The following is a 19,983-nucleotide window of genomic DNA, read 5'->3' as shown; positions in this document are numbered from 1 at the left end:
CCAACCGTTTTGGAAATTCGGAAATATAACAAAATTTGGAACTATTTCAAAAATAAATAAAAATGTTATTTAGTTATCTGGGTAAGCATTGCTGAACACCCTTTAAAGCAGTGATCAGGAGGCCCAGAGGTCCTGGGTTCGAATCCAGGCGGTCGCCTGTGATTTTTACCATTTTCTCAAGTGGAGCGAGTTGATGGTTACAGGCCCAGGACCAATTACTTCAGAAAACAATCCATTAAGCTATATTTCTTCTGCACCTAATTTGGCTGAATGTCAGCTCTGAGAATTAAATATTAGTTTGACCGTCATGTCACAAACAAATGGGTAACGGCTTCCCTCAACTGTGTGGACCAGAGGTCACATGAAAGGGTCTTTGAGGCAGTTCTGATATCCGCTTCAGTGGGATGCTCTCTAATACTAAGGGTTGTACTGCTCTGAGAAATATCCAAGTGTTTATCAAGGTGAGAACTCAAGTGACCAGGGTGAGTCTCATTTTCAATAGTGACCTGGTCTCATGATATGACGCCACAAATCACAATCAGTATAAAATTAGGGGAAAAAGACAAAACTATTCTATACGATGAGTTCTGCGGAAAGATGACTGGCTAATCCATTTTAAGAAACGTTCCGTATCTGGAAGGACTCTTAATACAGAGTCCCCAGACCCCCAACTCTAGCACTACGCGCACACAAAAAAAAACCACCACACCACTGAGCACAATAAGACGTTCCTCAATGATCCCAACAAAACCCTGTGAGGGTGAAAACGCCACATTCTCGCTAGCACTGCCTGCGAGTCCAGACGAGCGAGAGTAATTGTCACAGCCCAACGGGTTCCCGTACGCCGGCCGCGCCGTCACCTCACCGCTTCGGTTTTGTTTTAAATCACAGCTTCCGAGCACGGGCCCGAATGGCCACAAAAATTCCAAGCGGCCAGCAACAAAGAGCACCGTTGCCGGCGTAATAGACGAAGAGCGAATGCATTTCTTGATATCGGCAAGGGTATAAGGACTTGGGTAAAGAGACGATGGGGGGGGGGGGGGGAATTAAAATTCGAGCAGTTCGAGGGAAGAAGAAGCAGACAGAAGAAACAACACCGTAGACCGAATCCTCAGGAGAGAAGTTCACGGGAATGGTAACCAGAGTTGTAGTGATACGTAGACGACTGACTGCAGCTGAACGAGTGACGGCAGTGAGAATCAGCGAGCGGTGAACCTTCAACGAACCCGATCGCCTCACGGCGTTCCGGGTGTGGCGCCGGCATCGATGCCACCAGCGCGGCTCCCGTTGGCCAGCTTGGCCCCCTCGTTGAGCATGAGCTGCTGCATGTGCGCCGGCATGTAGAGGAAGGCGTAGATGAGCAACAGCACCAGCAGTGCAGCGGCGAGCGGCAGGCCCCAGTCCGTGATGACAATGGGCTCCTGGCACCGTGCTTGGAACATTCCGCGGCGTGCGCGGCCCCGCGCGCCACGGATACTTTGCCGAGGATGCGTCTCCAGTCGCCGACTCTTCGGGGGGTTTAGCTAAACGCACCAGCGGCTCGGATTGGATCGAGCGGTAAACGAGCGCTTGCAGGAAGATGCAAAACGGCGGCACGGTTTTCCGAGAGCGGGCCACGGTTTTCTAAGACAGAAGGATTTTTTGTTTCTCGATTGCCGCCGCCGCTGCCATTTTTCGCTGCTCTTCGTGAACTTGTGACGAACCGACTTGACGAGGGTGAATAGCGGAAAGTAACAATCTGCAAGCACGAACGCCGACTTCACCTGATGGGCAGAGTGAGAGCTGCCTCAATTCGTGACTCTGGCTGCGCTTTTAAGTCAGAACAGCACACGCACCTACACAACTATACACGCACACCTTCTTCATACACACACTGCCACAGCATTACGACGGAAATCCCCACGCGAACTGAAGCATCTGAGCAGCCCCGCCGTGAACAACGTCTTTTCTCTTCTCCTGAAGACAAAGGTCGAGCTGTCAGGAGGGACGGAAGGCTGCTGGCTGGACCCAAGTCTTCACAAACTTGAAGATTAATCCAACGTGCTGGGGCCACGGTCGCATGAGACAACGAAGAGTCAGGATATCTCGGCTTCAAATGAAACATCGATGAATTTTAGTAGAAATATATTTGCCGGTGTCGGTTTAGCTGCTCTTTCCCGCTCTCCATCTGATGCGCTAAGATCCCTCGTCCCGTCCGACGGATTAACACTGCTCGTGAAAATGTCCTTTATGTAAGGTATTCCCTCTCCCTCCCGTCGTCTCTCTCCGTCAGTCGTACACACATGTGCACATACACGCGCGGGTACCGCGAGTGTAATCTGGTACATGTGAGTGTGCGTACGCACGCACATGCTTTTCCGTGACGTGCCGTCGTCGAAACAATCTGTTGGTGCGCACGTGGCGCCAGCTTGTGTCCTACATAAACCCAAATGACATCCACGGGACAGACCGTGGGGCCCGCGCTCGACTTCCGCCGTCATGCCAACGGTGCCGCTTGTGTCATGTACGCGAAGACCAGGGTGGCAAAGACGGAAAGGGGACATGACACCATTTTTAAGTGAGTGGAAGACGGGAGGAGTGGTGAGAGGACAAGAAGAATTGACACTTCAAAGTTAGGGTCAAGGGCATATCCCTTCAGCGGCAATCTCTGTAGAGGGCGGCCCCAATGGCGAGTGACCTTCCATTTCCACGGCCGTCCCTTTCACACCGCTAGAGGGAAAGGTTTGCTCGTGTAATTTTTATGGCACGTAAAGCGCCAAATTATTCGTAAGAGAGGGCCCCGTATATAGCTCGCAATACCCCACACACATTTTGCTGCCACCTGCCGCTCCCTCCTGCTTCCCATCCTAATCCTCTTCCATTTCCCCCCGCAGACTTGAGCGTTTAAACGCTGCATTTCCTTCAGCGAATCAACGCTGGGATTAAGCGGGTTGCGTTTCGCTGTTTGCGATCACTCTCTGCATGAGTCATGGCTTGGCAGGTCACAACAAACGCAGCCCCCCCCCCCACTCAAATGTTGCTGCCACTATCCGCTTCAGGCAACCTGTGGTCCGGATTAACATTAAATTCCCAGAGCTCAGGATTCAAGAACAAAAATAACCTTTTAGGGAAATTGCTCGGATCACAGCAGCCAGAGGGGAGCCTGTGAGCCAATGGGTTGGGCTCCACATTGGAGAGGAATGGGGGGGGGCAGCAAAGCATGGTGACTTCCCTCGACGCTCCCACCCTCCCAGCTATAGCAGGGGAAAATCAGTCGTTTATAATTAACGATAAACTTTAATAGATCCCTTTTATTGTTGTCGATTACACGGGCCCTGCCTCTGGAAGGCAGGAAACCCCCTACGAGCCACGCCCAGCGTAACAACGCCGATGGTGTCAACAGGTCAACAGGGACCACCCACCACCTCCAGTTCCGCGATACACATGGGAACAGAGACTTATAATTGTCAGAGCAATTGTTTACTTAAATAATAATCGGAGGGCCCAGTTCTACTTCCACCGGTATGCTCCACGTATGTAAGTTGCACACCTTATAACCGGAGACCACACCGTCCACAACCTCATGCACGTGGTTTCGATACAAGAGCCCTCTCCGTCTCAATCGATATCGACAATCTTTGCTGCCAACAGCAAGATCCAGCGGACTCTTGCGTTGGATCCTCCCGACATCCGCAGAAGACGATGTGGGGACAGGTAGCGGCTTCCCACTTCTCGCCGACGGGCGCCACATACGGCACGACCTGTCCCTTGCCTCCACCGTGATCGCGGCAGGCAGCACCTCACACAGAGGCGGTGGGGTGCTTGATTTCGTGACAATTAAAAGCTTACTCTCAAGATGCAGATGTTGCAGATATGGAAGGGTTTATCCAAATGAAATGGAAATTTGTTCATCACTGTTTTTTTTATTTTGGTGGTAGGGGAAGGGGGGGGTGGCTGAAGAGAGGCAGGCCCACTCAAGAATTTGGGTAAAAAGGGGCTTAACATTTACCAGAGACAGCAGGGACAGATTATGAGCGTTGGAAAGTACGAGGGGGGTTCATGTTGCATCCCCCAGCCCGTGCGATTATTGCTGCTTTGGAAAGTCCATCCGCTTAGCGTTAATTTTGAATGTATTTAGAGCGGGGTCCGAAAAACAACCATCAAGTTAAATCCGTGAAATATGCATCACGCCATTGTGTTTAAAAAAAAAAAATGCCACTCTGTAAGTTTTCGCGCGTTGTGCTGTACAGCTCTCCGATGGGTGTTTAATTTTTTACCCGGCTGTACGCGCGCGTTGTTTGAAATTATGTCCGATGTTTTTGCCCTACATTCTGGGGGCCTCTTTAGGAAGCAAAATGAGCGGTGCTATCTAGGAAGGATATGAGCTCCTTGATCCAATTCCTAAAGTAGCTCCCAGAAAGTTCAGCAAAAAGTCGGACATCATGCCGAACAACATGTTACAATCCGAAAACACAAGCGAGAGATGTTATATAACGGTTGTCATCAATCTGAGCCGACCTTCATCGCCTACACACGGCGCTCTCTCCCTCCTCCAACCCCCTGCAGCATAACAAAAGGAGGCTTAACGTAAACCTCCCCCACGGACCATCCAGGCTCCTCCCCCCCCCCCTTAACCTGTATATAGTCTCGTGTCTCTTAAGAGTTCTCTCCACTTGATACAGTAATTTTGCTGTGATGGTGCCACCTGAAGACGGAAGCTTGTGTTGCCTCCGAAACGTCGTGATTTAATTTCTTTTTATTTGATTTTTTACCTACATGATTTTACCGAAAAAAAACAAAGAGCATGGACCCTTGCAGTCACGAAAACTTCAAATCTAGTGCGTGTTGTGTTTCGCGCGCAGCGCTACGAATCCGGCGACCCGAGTTCGATTCCCGCTCACAGCCAACACCAGTAACGATTAATTATCTGAACTGGTAACGGGCCTCCCCTAGGTCGACTCAGTCTCCAAATTAGTACCTGGTGTGGTATGTAAATATCGCCACTGGGGAGACGAAGGCTGTCGGGCGTGATGTTGGCCAACCACCCCTTGGTGTGCCGTGCCGGCCTTCATAGGTATTTGCTAACAGCACTTGGCCCAAATGTCTGTTGAGGCTATACGGGGGATCTTTGTATTTGTCTGTGTGCCACTGGGTAGCGGGGTGGTCGCCGCACTGCAATACAAACTTGGCAACCCGAGTTCGATTCTCGCTCACAGCCAACACCAGTAACGATTAATTATCTGAACTGGTAACGGGCCTCCCCTAGGTCGACTCAGTCTCCAAATTAGTACCTGGTGTGGTATGTAAATATCGCCACTGGGGAGACGAAGGCTGTCGGGCGTGATGTTGGCCAACCACCCCTTGGTGTGCCGTGCCGGCCTTCATAGGTATTTGCTAACAGCACTTGGCCCAAATGTCTGTTGAGGCTATACGGGGGATCTTTGTATTTGTCTGTGTGCCACTGGGTAGCGGGGTGGTCGCCGCACTGCAATACAAACTTGGCAACCCGAGTTCGATTCTCGCTCACGACCAACATCCGTTACAAATATCCAAACTGGTCTTGGGCCTCCCTTCAATCGACTCGGCCTTAAATGGGGAGACAAAAGCGCCCGGGCGTTGTGCTGGCCACCCACCCCCACCCCCCCTCCGTGTGCCGTGCTGGCCTTCACAAGTGCCCGCAAAACAGTACTTGCCCCCAATAGTCTGGTCAGGCTATATGGGGGGGTCCTTGACTTTTTTGTGTACCGCGCGCCACTCACGGGTCGAGCAGGTAGGTGTATTGTCCGTCCTGCGTGCGCTCCTGCCGGTAGGTGAGGTTGTATGCGAGCATGGTGGCCACCAACTCGGACAGCTGCTGCTTCTCCCGAGCACTGTACAGCTGCGTGTTCACCTGCAAGGGAGCGCGGTGACAACAACAGTGAAGACGGCAGAATGACGCTGGGGTTTTGTAACCGTGGCCGTTTGCTATTAACAGTCACAAAACTGTGACGTCTTAAGATTTTGTCCCAGCCAAGACGAGGGCAGAGTAGAAAATATATATATATATATACACATTTACAGTCACCTGTCAATCCACTGCTAGATGAAGCCCCCCACTCCCACACACCATGTTGAGCGTAGTTCTTTGATCCCCTTTCCACTGGCCAGTGCGGTGCCCTCACAATACAGGTGGTTTTCCACTGGCTCTCAATCGAGCCAGGACCAAACCGTGCTATGCTGGCCTCACGAGATGACATATGACTGGCTCGGGGCCAAGCAGGGCCAGGTGGGCAGGCCTAATGACGGCGTTGATTGCATTGCGTGTTACGTCACCGCATCATCTACATCAGTCTCGAGTTCTGCAGCGGAAACAAAAGCACGGCACCTCGGCACGGCTGCGGCGTGGCTTGGTCGTGCGTGGGGACTATTTGGTTGCGGTGACTCACGGGCCGCATTTTGGGCGAGACGATGTCGAGGATGAGGCAGAGGGAGTCGAGAATGAGGGCGAGGGCTGGCACGTGGGTTCTGATGTGTGCCGACGCCTCCCCGATCATGCTCGTCACCAGGTTCTGCGACTGCGCCAGCTTGCTCTGCATCTACTCCACCAGACACGTGCCACACATTAATTTGTATGCAAACATGCATACACATGCACCACACATTCATACGTATGCTTATATATAAGGTCAACAAGACAAGAATAGCTGTTCCCCACGTTTTAATAAATCAAGCATAGGCGATATCAGGTATCATTAAAATGACGCCAACGTGATGACACTTTCGATGGAAGTAATGTCACTTCCTGTGACATCACACTTTCGGATGAACACCACTGCTTGGGGGCCTCTGCACCGAGCAGCCACCGCTTATCCACACTCCTCTCTAAACTCCGGTCACCGCAGCTCCCCCCAGCCAACAGACACAGCACAAGACTGTACTGTCGGCAGTTGTGCGTCGTATGCGCAAATGACGAAGCTGATGAACAACATCGACTGGCCCACGTCACACACCAGCAACGGTCGGAAACATTATATAATCGAGGGAGAACACGAGCTGCTCCATTCGTTATCCTGAAGAATCTCTCAGCAAGTAGAGTAAAACGTTGGGACATCACGCCAAAACAACAAATCCGAGCGCTGTTCCCCACCTCCCTCTCTCTCTTGGCTAACGATGGCTATCGGGCGGTTGCGCACCTCGAAGTTGCTGTTGGGGTAGTTGAGGCGTGGCGGCGAGTTGGAGGAAAACAGGAAGTGGAATGCGACGGCCACGAAGGGCAGGTAGCGCATAAGCACGTAGTTCTGGCCACGGGCGATGGAGCAGCTTGCCAGGTCCTGGAAGCAGAGCCACTCGGTGCCCAGGCACACGAGCTCCATGCGGGGATCCTTGACGCGCGCGGCCAGGTAGTTCTCAAACAGGCCCTGCACGCGCGCAAAACAGCGTACGACGCCGGGTTTAAGGGGAGCCCGCCAAGGATGCCTTCTGCTTGGACTCGTCGGTGGACGGGCGTAGGTCCCGCTAAGAGGCGTGCTTTACCGTCGCTCACCTGCGTCAGCTTCTCGTACTCTCCGTTGGCGGAGACGAGGTGAAGCAAGCTGTGGAATCGGGCGGCGCCCGTGCTCATCGTGGCGCGCCCCTCTGTGGGGCCCACGCCGACCTCCCAGGGCGCCGTGGGGAACAGCTCACCGGCAGCGTCGCGACTCACCCGCTTTCTGTACACCATAGCAACGTCGTCAAAAACAATTTAACCCGTAGGCTTTAGCGACCAATATTATTAATAATAAAGGCTTTTTTGTGTAAGATCGCGTAAACATAAATGTGTCATTATCGCCACCACCACCCGATACAGCTAATTAGTGAGGTTTATCACGTAAACTTTTGTTTTGATACCAGGTAAGGCCCACTAAACTATTTAGCTCTTTTTCAGTAGTGACCTGGCTATCACAAATGACAGCTCAACAAAGTGGCTTATCACGTGCAAATTTATAGCAGCCAAATACTCTAAAACATGTTTCTAAATGTGGAGAAAAAAACCAGAAGACCTGGATAAAAATCCACGTGACTACGGGAAGAACACATACAAGCGTCATGGACGGGACTGAACCCACGACTTCCTGTATACCAGGCGAGATAGTTAACATCTCGCCACCGTGGCGTCCATGTGCCAATTAGTTACTACTTCAGCATACCTGTTTGTTGGACAGTAAACCCGAAACATTTACAATTTGAGTACGACGTTTCGCTAGTAATTACAACCAGCTTCATCAGGCGATTTTGCAGGTTATCTGGCTTGACCACCTGAATGTGAAATTGTAGTTGTTGCTATGCACCTACATCAGCAGCCATATGAAAGAAGAAAAAGAAGAAAACTGAGGCCAGGTCTGGTCCCGGTGTGGGTGTGTGAGAGGAGCACACCGCTGTGGCCGAGGCAGCCGGAAGATCTCTTTCCACACTGGGAAGAGCCCCTTGGTCTGATCTTTGAGGCCGATGCTCAGGGACTGTACCGTGTGGATGTTCAGCTCACTCTGTCCCCGGCCCTGCAGGAACTGCATACGCAAAGACAAAACTATAGGAGGGAAGGGCAGCGAGCTGGAGGCAAGGGCAGGGAGCAGGAGGGAAGGGCAGTGAGGAAGAGGCAAGTACGGCAAGCCAGTCAGGCTCACCTGCAGGGTGTTGATGCATGAGCGGATGTCGTTCTCGGTTTTCTCACAGAGAGCCAGGAGCACGCCCATGTCCACGTGGAGGCCCTGTAGGGTCGAGATCTGGCCTCGCCCAGACAAACGCAACACAAAGCAGGAGGCACACAGAGGCAGTTGGCCTACCATGGCGTGCTGCACAGGGACAGCTCCCAACGGAAGTCCCCTGCCACCTGGTGCCTCGGGGTGTAACGCATGGGAGTCGTAGCGTAAGCATTAGACGATGGCGTTGATGACCAGAGTGGGTGTCTGTCATGGCGCTGTGTTGCCGGGTACCTCGAGGAGTCTCTGTGCGAGTCGCGATGGCATGGTGGGCGGGAAGGCGAGCGTGAACGCCTGCTGCCTGAGCGGCCTCAATGCAGGAGTATACCTGGGTGACAAAAACACAATGATCCCCCACAGACACACAGACCATTGGGGCTCGTGCTGTAGGCAAGCACCTATGAAGGAAGGCACGGCGACGCAGTATCACAATTACAAAGATCCCCCGCATGTAGTCATTCAGACTTTATTAGCGATCGCACGTTAAGGCCAGAATGGCACATGAGGAGCAGAGGTCGCAACCGGGTACCCGATACCCGTACCCTACCCGATACCCGGCTACCCGTACCCTACCCGATACCCGGCTACCCGTACCCAGCCGGGTACGGGTACGGGTAGCCGTTTGCGACCCTGGTGCGGCCGGGTACGGGTAGGCCGTGAGTCACCGGTGAGTAACCGTTTGTCACTCACTTCGGGTAGGGTACGGGTAGGGAACGGGTACCCGTACCCGGCCGGGTACGGGTACGGGTACCCATTTGCGACCCTGGTGCGGCCGGATACGGGTAAGGAATCAAAAACCGTTTGCGACCTCTGATGAGGAGGTAATGTGGTTCAATCAAGCACCACACCAAACCGTCTATGTCTCCCCCGCTGTGTGGATGTTCAAAACCCCGAGACAATGCAAGTCGTGTGGGCGGGACATGCGACCGCCGCCCACTCACAGATCGTTGCAGATGCAGATTATGGGCCTGAGCAAGAGGCCTCCATCTTTCTTGCGCCGTCGGCCCCCTGGTGCTGCCCCACCGGTCTCCTTGGTGTCCTTCCGGTTCACGAGGGTCAGGAGGGTGGTGATGGCCGCCTGAAATAGCGTGCAAAGGAGCGGAGGTTCTTTTAAGCTCACTTTGCCACGTTGAAGCATTTTACTTGGGCAAATAAGGGCATATGTACTGATTTTAAACCAGCTTATGATTTGGTCTGTCACGATTCTGAGGTCGCGACTAGATTCCAGCGTAACACTTACAAATAATTTGATTGATACATACGATCAACGCGTTGACACCTGCCTAATAAAGAAACGAATGGCAATGCTCTCAAGTTGGCATCTTATTCTCACGACCAGGAAAATGGAATCCAAGGAAAAATAATTTCGACGCACAGCGCAGAAACGTCGTGTGCGACAGAACGCGGGATATCCCCTTCCCCGAGCTGTCAAACCCTGCAGTGTCTCCCAGCATGCGTGCGTGCGTGCAATTGAGCGGGCAAAGTGAGTGCGGTGCTCACCAAGGGCGCCCCGTCCACCTCGTCGATGACGAGGCAGTTAGGCCGCTCACTCGCACCCAGCACCGACTTCATCTGCGTGGCCGCCTCAATGCGCGTGCGGAACACCTCGGGGCTCCGGTCGTCGCTGGGAACGGCACGCAAAGCAAACTCACCCTCAGGGATGTACACTGAAGTCATTGATTAATTACACCAGCGCACGCGAAAAGCTATTAACTTATCGCAAGCGTCGTTAATCTGCAACCCAGATTAGTCTGTCCACGTGTAATCAAATTAACCATAACAGTGATATTGACACATTTCGGTCCTCAAACGTTGGTACCACAAGGGGGACTGACTCACACGAGACACGTGCGAGGAGCGGCGCTAGGACACAGCATGCGCAAGTGGTGCTGTGTGTGTACCTGGCGTTCATTTCCACGACGTTGTAGCCGGCGTGATGCGCCACCACGTGCGCCAGCGTTGTCTTACCCAGTCCGGGAGGCCCACACAGCAGCACCACCTGGCAAGCGGTGGGAAGGGAAAATCCGGAAAAGAAAATAGATTTTTTTTTTTTTACAAATTAGTATAAAACGTGTTTTTCAACAAAATAGGATGACTTCATTTGATTGGTTCTGTTGGGAGGTGGAGTGTTAAAGTTAAAAAGTGATCTAACTAAATATTTTGGAACAGCCTTCTTTCTAGAACTGAAATTTGTCAAAATCACATCACTTGTTACATGTTTTTTTACTCTTCAGGCAGTATTAAACTAAACAATTTGTCTTTTACCAGGTAAAACCCACTGAACTATTAGCTCTTTTTCAGAAGTGACCTGGCCACAAGTGACAGCTCAACGAAGTGGCTTATCATGTCGAAATTTACAACAGTCAAATACTCTAAACGCATATTTCTAAACGCGTAGGGAGAAAAAGGAGGACCCGGAGAAAAATCCACGTGACCACGGGGTGAACATGCAAGCTCCAAATATACAGCAGGCGTCTTTAGGGTCGGGATCGAATACATGAACCTCTTGTATACCAAGCCCAACGACGTTACCGACAGACATGTTGGGTTTTGTCATTGGTACTCTTGGCCCACCGCTCACGCGGTACGATATCGTACACGGGTGCGTTTGTTTGACCTTGTACTTGGGACGGTTGTGTGCATCCAGCTCATCCTCCAGGATGTCCTCCGTGATCTGAGCTTTGCTCTTCCAGTTCTAACGAGACGCAACAATCACTCCTGATAATTAAGTACATCTGGTATTTACACCATTCTTATGGCACATGGATATTGTCAAAGCCCTATAGTCTGCAGCAGTTGCAAAGTCGCAGGCAATGTTGCTGTGCATAATTCCAAGAATAATTTGCGAGTACTTAATAAGAATTTGTTATTGTTACAGCATAAAGGCCAAAATGTGAAATATAATACATTTTAATACATTAGTGTCCATTTATAAATTAAAATTGGAATGTGTCGTACGTGTCTTGCAAAAGACACATTGCATCTCAAGGTGTTATTCAATTTTCCCAGGAAATCCTCACCGAGTCTCACAACTCTTTTTTAGGAGCGTCCTGCCTTGGAATGCTTGGCAAAATTCCATTGAATGACACGGCAGGGGGCGCAGTGTGCTGCGGTACCACCACACAATACGAGACCCAGGCGGCACGGCAATGAACACACCTTGTTGGTGCCGCCACCCTTGCGAGTCCAGCCCTGTTTCTTCTCCCACTCATCCCTCGGCAGCCACTCGCCCTTCTTTTTTTTCTGCCCCCACTGCTGCCTGCTGTCGCCCTGTTTCTTATGTTGCTGCTGCTCCTGCAGCTGCTCCTCGTTTGCCGTCACGAGCGGTGGCTTCTTCTTCCTCTCGCGGCCGAACACGACCATGTCCCACAGCTTGAGCCACTTGAGGAGGCAGCGGTTCATGTACTGAAGCACGGCAGGGTCAGGGGTGAGAACAGAGGGGTCAGGCACTAGGAGCGTACCGACGCATTTGTTCATCAACTACCGTATTTTTTCGATTGAAAGACGCCCCAGAAAGTAACACGTACCCCAAAGTCCCATGCCCGTTGACAATAAAGTTAGACTGAGTTATGCAGGGTGCTGGTTGTGCAGGGTATGATGAGTTGTGCATGGTGTTGGTTGATATGGTGCTGGTTGACAAGGTGCTGCCTGTGGAGGGTGCAGGGAGAGCAGGGGAATTCACATCGTCGCTGAGCAGCTCCGTGTAGTGCCGTGGGGTGAAACGATCGACCCAGAGCCCCTTGCTCTTTGTCCCATCGTCACCATCCACCTCGTCTCCGCCTCCATCATCATCACCGCCACCGCCCTCACCACCCAACTCCTCCGAGTCCTCGATCTCCTGAGCCACTCGGCTGTCATCCGAACCGCCAGGGTCAGGGGTCAAGCGTCGTCGCGGTGAAACGTTAACATATTTAAAACATCCATGAAAATGCAGGCTTAGTGACGCCACTAAAATACTCTGCAATTGTCAGTGCCTTTAAAACATACGTTCACATTTTTACAGTGTATTCATGATAAGCATTACTTGTGTCCATACCAGCTCGTTAATGAAATTGATGTATAAGGACAAGCGATTGCTTTCTTCAAAGTGTAAATTAAGCAAGTCCGTGTACGCACCTGTTAAGCAAAGTGACGAATCTCTCAGCCTCTTCCAGAACCTTCGCGTGCCTCTGCACATTTCAGACGGCACAAGGCGCGTAAACGATGAGATGCAACTATTTTTATTTTACCAGGTAAGGCCCACTGAGCTATATAGCTCTTTTTCAGAAGCGACTTGGGCTCTCACAAATGATTACTCAACATCGCTTGGAAATGTATAGCAACCAAATGGTTTGAAGATGGAGCCGCGACCTTGAGATTCATCACAGATTTATGCTCCGATTTAAAGCTTTCCTGACTGCAGGGATTCATCTTCTTGGTTTTTTCGGTAAAGTCACGTAGAAGGGAAGTAATAAAATAATAAAAATAAAACATAACAAAATAAAATAATTCTCTCTCTTGCGTTGTAGCCGAAACGTCGTGAGAATTATTTTATTTTATTATGTTTTATTATTTTATTATTTCCCTTCTACGTGACTTGACCGAAAGAACCAAGAAGATTTATGCTCATCAGAGAATTCTAGAGCTGAGCTCTCCGATTACACTGGTCTACAATGTTTTAGACGTGCTGAATTCAAATATGACAATTAGAACAACTGATGGGCTACTGTTCCCAAGATATACATTTTTTTACATTTTACGTCCATGTATATTGTGTAGATAGTAGAGTTTTACTCATACATTTTAAACCTACGTCTTTTCATGTGTTTATGGTTGCTTTACATGATAACATGTCACCTGTCCTGTTCATGTAACACTTAAAAAAATCAGCAAAATGGTTATATAAATATAATGTATTATGAAACAAAAGGCAAAAAACGATTATGTATAAATAAGTACAGAGTTTAGTCCTCATTCAGTGTCTACTCGGCGCTTCTTGGCTTGTCTCTTGTACCTACAGAGGGAGAGTACAATTTTCAGTTGTTCAATTGACTCATTGTTCCAACTCTACGAAAAGTCCACATTTTCACCAGGTGACTGCCCGTAAGAGGAGCCTTCTCCAACGACCCTGGAGAAGGCTGTTGTCCTTTCCCCGCACCTCCAAATAGCACGGTTGGCTACGTCCGGCACGAAAGATGTTCAACATACGAATATACATACAGATCGCAGCTGATAAGAGCAAGGTGTGTTGGACAACTCACCTCCCTAACTACTTGGTCTTTGAGCATCGCGAACGGCACGCTCAAAAGCTGCAGCGACATTTGGCTCCGGAAGCTCAAGTCTGGATTCTGTCAAAATACAAAAAAGTGCGCAGCTGCACACGATGACGAAGTTGACGAGAACATGAGATGGAAGCATTTTGCAGCCTGCAAAGCAAAACGGCTCTACTCTTGTAGATGTGCACCCAGACCAGTGATGGGCAACCTAGAGTGAGCCATGTGAGTGGTCTCCCTTCACCTCAGTGGGCTGCAAGCTTAAAATTGTGCGTGTGCACTAATCGTGACCCCACGCATACACGTGGAAACGGGGTGCATTTATCAAAACTGTACAAAATAATCACATAGTATATTGTACAATATCATGCCATCGTCATATTGCAGGTACTACTAATTTCGAGAATGAATTCGCATCTTTTTTCCCATTTTGGGATCGTCACATGACACCGGGTGTCATGTGACACTGATTTTCGCAGTAAAAGCACAGATGTGACGTAATGGTCACGTAACGTCAGAGGTCAAAATGGACCAGTACATGACGGTACGCCACACCGGCACTACTCAACACCAAACGTGTATCACGTGATCATTCCTGACAAATCCAAACCGATCTTTCGTTGTTGCTCAGAATGGTCCGAAATCTTGGATCGGAATAATCTTTATAATAACAAATCCCTGCGAGACTAGGTACGCTATCTACAAACTCAACAGCTGTGCGTCGTTGTGCGCACCATGGGAGCAGCGTGGCTGCTGCTGTCCGCACCCAGCGCCAAGTAGTAGCGGTCGCCACCCGGCACCGTCACGTTCACAAAGTCGTCCGTCACAGGCGGCCGCTTCAGGACCCGCTTCCTCGCCACGTCAGCAGCCACCGCGGCGGTCGCCATGGCGTCCGCGGAGGCGATCGATAACGCCTGCTTGGGTTGGCCGCCGCGTCTACTGCAGCACAAGTAATGCTTATTCCAGTTCATCGTATGGCAAGGTGAAATTTGCAGCTTTATTGGTGTATATTCTTAGGTTCTTTCGGTAAAGTCACGTAGGTAAAAAATAAAATTAATAAAAGTAAAATAAAAATAAAATAAAAATCACGACGTTCCGGAGGCAACACAAGCTTCCGTCTTCAGGTGGAACCGTCACAGCACGATAGCTGTATTTACTTGATACAGCTATAGTGACTTTACCGAAAGACCCAAAGAATATGAATTCCTGCAGTCAGGAGTATATAACGTGTGTGGAAGTTTCAGAGACCTCTATTTCATCTACTAACCCTCACCTCCAAAACGCTGGAATTCACAGGCCTTCGCCACTGCGCCTGGCTCACGGGGCCAAATGCGAGCGGTTTATTTTAAAGGTCCACCAGCATACTACTACTGGGCACCATGTCCTTGCGTGTCCGTGTGTGTATGTGTGCGCATATAAAGCACAGCAAGTTGGCACAGTAGGGGGCACAGGTGGTGCAACAGCCAGTCGTCTCAGTCAGTCGACCTATGGCATCTGGGTCTGCCCCGTGACCTCCAGCCAGCAGGCGTTTGACACTTCACGTGGCCTCAACGTGCACATAGCCTGGCACAAGTGTCGTGGTAACGTCACCGCCACTTAGTGGCGAATGGCGGTTGTTGTTGTTGTGTGCGCATGTGCGAAAGTGTAGCGGTTAGCAAACCGGGCGGCCCGAGTTCGATTCCCACTCACGGTCAACACCAGTGACGATTATCTGAACTGGTTCTGGGCCTCCCCAAGATCGACTCAGCCTCAAATGAGAACTTAGTGCAATGTGTAAACATTGCCACTGGGGAGACCAAGGCGACCGGGCATGGTGCTGGCCACCCCACCCCCTTGTATGCCATTTTGGCCTTAATAGGTGCTCGCTAACTACACTATAGTAGGGCATTTTTGCCTTTGTTGTGTGTGCACAAACGAACGCGGACGCACTCTGCCAGTACGTCGGGTGGGGAGGCGTCGAGGTCGTGGAAGCCGCTGAGGTCGTTGTCGTTGCTCCCGCTTGACTCATCCCCGGGTTGGGAGGCCACTGGTTCGGTGGGCGCAGGTTTGGGCAGGAGATCGGCCGTAAATTCCAGCCGCTTGATGGCATCCAGTCGGGGCCTCTTGCGCTTGGGCGCTGCACAAAGGCAACCACGGGGCGGATTAGTCTTGGGGCCTACTTGCTGCAGCACTGCATCTGGGTTTTCCCTCCATATATAAAGAAACATGTGCTTCGAGTATTTGGCTGCGATAAATTTGCACATGATGATGAGCCACTTCGTTGCACTATCATCTGTGGCCAGGTCGCTTCTGAAAAACAGCTGAATAGCTCGGCAGGTCTTACCAGGTAAAATAAAATATAGGTTATAGTTTATAGTATTGACATGAACATGCTGTCCTGGAGGTGAATATCTGATGCAAAAGCTCCACCACAGACATGGCCACACCTAGTGATAATTCACAGCAGGGCCTCTGGTGAATATCGCCAACTTTATTCCAGGCGCACTTGTAATGGTCTCGACACCTAATCTCCGAAAACGCGTTTTAATGTTCAGTTCAGGCTGCTTTGCAAGGCAACCCTGTGGAATACCTTAGAAGAGATAAGCCTAGAGATAAAAAAACAGAAGACAAAAAAGGGAAAGTGCCGCCCAAAAACCCAAAATGTCAAGTGGCCAGTAACACACAGTACTATTGAAGGTATAACATATCAAAGTTAATGGATTTATTGAATTGAGCAATGATAATAATTTACATCTGTAAGGCATATTTCATCCGTAAATCTCAATACGCCATGTAAGGAAAGCAGGAAACCAACAGAACCAGGGTAAACGGTGAGAACTAGGTGGTTAAAGGCCAGTTTAAATAGGTGAGTTTTCAAGACACCAAGGAAGTAAGAACGTACGAAAATAAACTATTGGACCTGAATTCGACCGTCAAACAGTCTGAAGCAGTCTGAAGGAAGAAGCCGAAAGAGAAGTGTTTGTGACCTGCAGTGTGCTGGTTGAACAGAGTGTGGACGAGACGAAATGGGTCAGTCGGATAGATCGAGCCCTCAGCATTGAGTGTGACCTGCGTGCAGTTGGTTGGTGGTGGGTGGGTCGGTGCGTTCTCACTGGTAGGGGCTCTGACCGCGCTCGCCAGCATGTCTTCTGCGTCCCTCTTGCTGGGGTGGATCTCTCTGGATCCGGGGGGATTCGTGGAGGCCCCGACGTCCCCCGACTGGAGGGCCTCCTCGAAGGACGTGGGCTGCACATTGCGACGGGCGACCCGAGGCTCTTCCTTTTTTCGGTTCGACTCTGCGAGTATAAATGGCAGCAATTCATCAGACAGGACTGGAGAGCAATGACCAACAAGACACGTGGGCCAGCGACCTCCATCTGACGCGAAGAAAATATGATTGCGATGGTAAATGGCACGGTCTAAACAGAAGAGAGCTCTTATTAGCATTTCCCAATAAAGGTTGAAAGTACATAAAACGCATTATTTGGTTCTTTCGGTTAAGTCACGTCTAAAGATAAAATAATAAATTAAATTAAATAATAGCATTATTATTTTATCTTTAGACGTGACTTAACCGAAAGAACCAAATAATAATTCCTGCAGTCACGAAAGTTCTAAAATTAAGATTAGTCCATAAAACGCTTTTTTTGGGTTAGATCACGTAAATATACGTGTCGTTTACCTGTCACCACCCGATGCAGCCAATTAGTAAGGTTTGTCACGTAACCAAAACGTGCCAATTACTGACTAGTTCAGCACACCGGCGTGTTGAAAGAGAAACTCACAACATTTACAATGTTAATGCATTCGCTGTCTGTCTGCAGAGGGGGTTGGGGTCACGATATTTCTCGAAGAGATCACCCAACAAATTAGTTTCAAGATGTGATGTAATTAGGGACTTACCCTACAGAAACCAGATAGGGTGGAAATCCACATTTAATTTGTGTGCGGAGACAGAATAGAGTTCTGTTTATGTAGTACTGTGTACGCTTAATCCAGAATGCTCCATAATGCGCAAGCCAGCTCGTTTGTATACCTGTCAACCCCTTATCAGTGCCGCCTACCTTATTAGACAAATTCAGACCTTATTGGTCACCCCGTGCCCTTATTAATCTGAACGTCATCCTACAAAGTCCATCACAAGGGGAGAATCAAAATAGACAACAAAAATGTGTCCGTATTAAAACGGCTGTACGCAGCATGGACCTGCAAACTCAATATGGGTTGATAGGCATGCACTATACTACCATACCTGTCAACCTCTTATAAGTACCTAGCTTATTACAGACAAATTCAGATTTTATTGGTCACCCCCGTGTCCTTAACTGATTTTTTTTAATAATTGCCCTATTAAAACGGTTGTACGCCGCATGACCTGCAAACTCAATGTACACCTGCACAAGAATACGGGGTAACAGTGATGGGATGACACGGTTATTATGCGTTTGGGTCGTTTCAGCCCATCATCACGAGTTCAAATGTGCGGGTCAACTCAGCAGTGCTTGCCCTATGGATTGTCCTCGCCATAGGAATGCGACATCTCCACCACTGGCTCTGCCAGGGTTCAACGTTCGCTCGTGACCTCTGCGGGTCTGGGGCAGGCCACGTGGCGAGAAGGGAATATACAGATGGTCCAGAACCAACGACGTGGTTCATTGTGGATTAGAAGTTTTCGTGACTGCAGGGATCCATACTCTTTGGTTCTTTCGGTAAAGTCACGTGGGTAGAAAATAAAGTAAATCACGACGTTTCGATTGCAACACAAGCAATCAAGAACATGTTCTTGCTGTGGGGTTCCCACCTGATGATTGTTGCTGCTTGTGTTGCAATCTAAACGTCGTGATTTAATTAATTATACCTCCGTGACTTTACCGAAAGAACCAAAGAGCAACGAAGTGGAGTCAATTATAATTACGACAGCGCCATTATAATTATTATTCCATCGTCTGAATCAAGAAGCGTGACTTTCTCTCTCTCAACGTGCTATGAAGGGGCCATTGCCAGAAACGTCGTCTATTATACAGCATATATATTCCTTGCAAGGCCACATAACCGTGTTAGTGATGGGAGTCTATTTTGTATTTCACTTTGGTTAAGAACAGTGGTAGCCGAGGGCCAGGCAAACATCAGAGGGTGACGTCCAACGCGAGGAGATGGAGCGACGAAATGATCTGGCGTTGCAGTTGGGTGGCTTGGGGGCAGGGAAGGCCTTCATCCAGCGGCAGATACAGCACGCACCGTGGTCGCGCTCCATCAACACTTCCAACTCGTCCGCGAACTCGTCCTCGAACCCGTCGAAGTCGTCCCATTCGGCCATGGCGAGAGAGTTGCTTTCCTCTTACGAGGCTCGTGTACGCGTAAATGTGAAATGTTGCGATGTTTATAAACGACAACGTTCTACGGAGGCTGCTGCTTGCTGCTGCTGCTGCGGCCGCCACCGCCGCCGTCACCGCGAATTTGGCGGGAAAACTTTGCGCGCGAAGTCTCCGCCCACGACGCGCCTGCTGATTGGCTCGTGGCTCCGCCGTGAGCGTCGCGATTGGCTGCCACGAAAGCCACGTGGGCGCGACGGATGAGTCTTTGGGAAGTAGCAAGATGGCGTCGCCCCCCCCACCAACACCCCCCGTCCCCCCCCCCCGCCAAGAACCCCCCCGTTCACCCCCCCCCCGCCAACAACCCTCCCCCCGTCATCCCCCCCCCGCCAACAACCCCCCGTCAACAAACACCCCGTCATCCCCCACCCGTCAACAACCCCCCCCTGTCATCCCCCCCCCCGCCAACAACCCCCCCGTCACCCCCCCCCCGCCAACACCCCCCACCAGCCAACAACCCCCCCCTGTCATCCCCCCCCCCGCCAACACACCCCCCCCCGTCATCCCCCCCCCGCCAACAACCCCCCCGTTCACCCCCCCCCGCCAACACCCCCCCCCGTCATCCCCCACCCGTCAACATCCCCCCCCGCCAACAACCCCCCCGTCCCCCCCCCCGCCAACACACCCCCACCCGCCAACAACCCCCCCCCTGTCATCCCCCCCCCCGCCAACAACCCCCCCGTCACC

At 50.6% G+C, this 19,983-nt stretch overlaps 2 protein-coding genes across 3 annotated transcripts in view; both read right to left on the bottom strand.

The window, feature by feature from the left end:
- Window positions 1–19,490, bottom strand: part of LOC133340563 (chromosome transmission fidelity protein 18 homolog) — a 24,694-nt gene extending 5,204 nt beyond the window's left edge. Inside the window, exons 1-19 of one of the 2 annotated variants that reach the window (XM_061548870.1) lie at window positions 19,163–19,490; window positions 17,038–17,220; window positions 15,875–16,061; window positions 14,680–14,884; window positions 13,934–14,020; window positions 12,810–12,862; window positions 12,376–12,544; window positions 11,853–12,098; window positions 11,311–11,388; window positions 10,595–10,692; window positions 10,194–10,317; window positions 9,635–9,771; window positions 8,928–9,021; window positions 8,619–8,717; window positions 8,371–8,501; window positions 7,502–7,667; window positions 7,152–7,376; window positions 6,405–6,554; window positions 5,739–5,869 (exon numbers count right to left, since the gene is read on the bottom strand). In XM_061548870.1, coding sequence (XP_061404854.1) covers window positions 5,739–5,869; window positions 6,405–6,554; window positions 7,152–7,376; window positions 7,502–7,667; window positions 8,371–8,501; window positions 8,619–8,717; window positions 8,928–9,021; window positions 9,635–9,771; window positions 10,194–10,317; window positions 10,595–10,692; window positions 11,311–11,388; window positions 11,853–12,098; window positions 12,376–12,544; window positions 12,810–12,862; window positions 13,934–14,020; window positions 14,680–14,884; window positions 15,875–16,061; window positions 17,038–17,220; window positions 19,163–19,241 — 2,642 coding nt within the window. In that variant the 5' untranslated portion in view covers window positions 19,242–19,490. The remainder of the gene's footprint in view (window positions 1–5,738; window positions 5,870–6,404; window positions 6,555–7,151; window positions 7,377–7,501; window positions 7,668–8,370; window positions 8,502–8,618; window positions 8,718–8,927; window positions 9,022–9,634; window positions 9,772–10,193; window positions 10,318–10,594; window positions 10,693–11,310; window positions 11,389–11,852; window positions 12,099–12,375; window positions 12,545–12,809; window positions 12,863–13,933; window positions 14,021–14,679; window positions 14,885–15,874; window positions 16,062–17,037; window positions 17,221–19,162) is intronic. The other variant, XM_061548872.1, reaches the window with a different exon arrangement.
- Window positions 19,371–19,983, bottom strand: part of LOC133340730 (chromosome transmission fidelity protein 18 homolog) — a 21,272-nt gene continuing 20,659 nt past the window's right edge. The window contains exon 21 of the mRNA XM_061549121.1: window positions 19,371–19,502. Within this exon, the coding sequence (XP_061405105.1) occupies window positions 19,371–19,502 (132 nt within the window). The remainder of the gene's footprint in view (window positions 19,503–19,983) is intronic.

Source organism: Lethenteron reissneri, chromosome 10 (assembly GCF_015708825.2).
Source record: "Lethenteron reissneri isolate LAM-NWPU_2019-01 chromosome 10, ASM1570882v1, whole genome shotgun sequence".
NCBI lineage: Eukaryota > Metazoa > Chordata > Hyperoartia > Petromyzontiformes > Petromyzontidae > Lethenteron > Lethenteron reissneri.
This window is presented reverse-complemented; position numbering and strand designations above follow the sequence as displayed.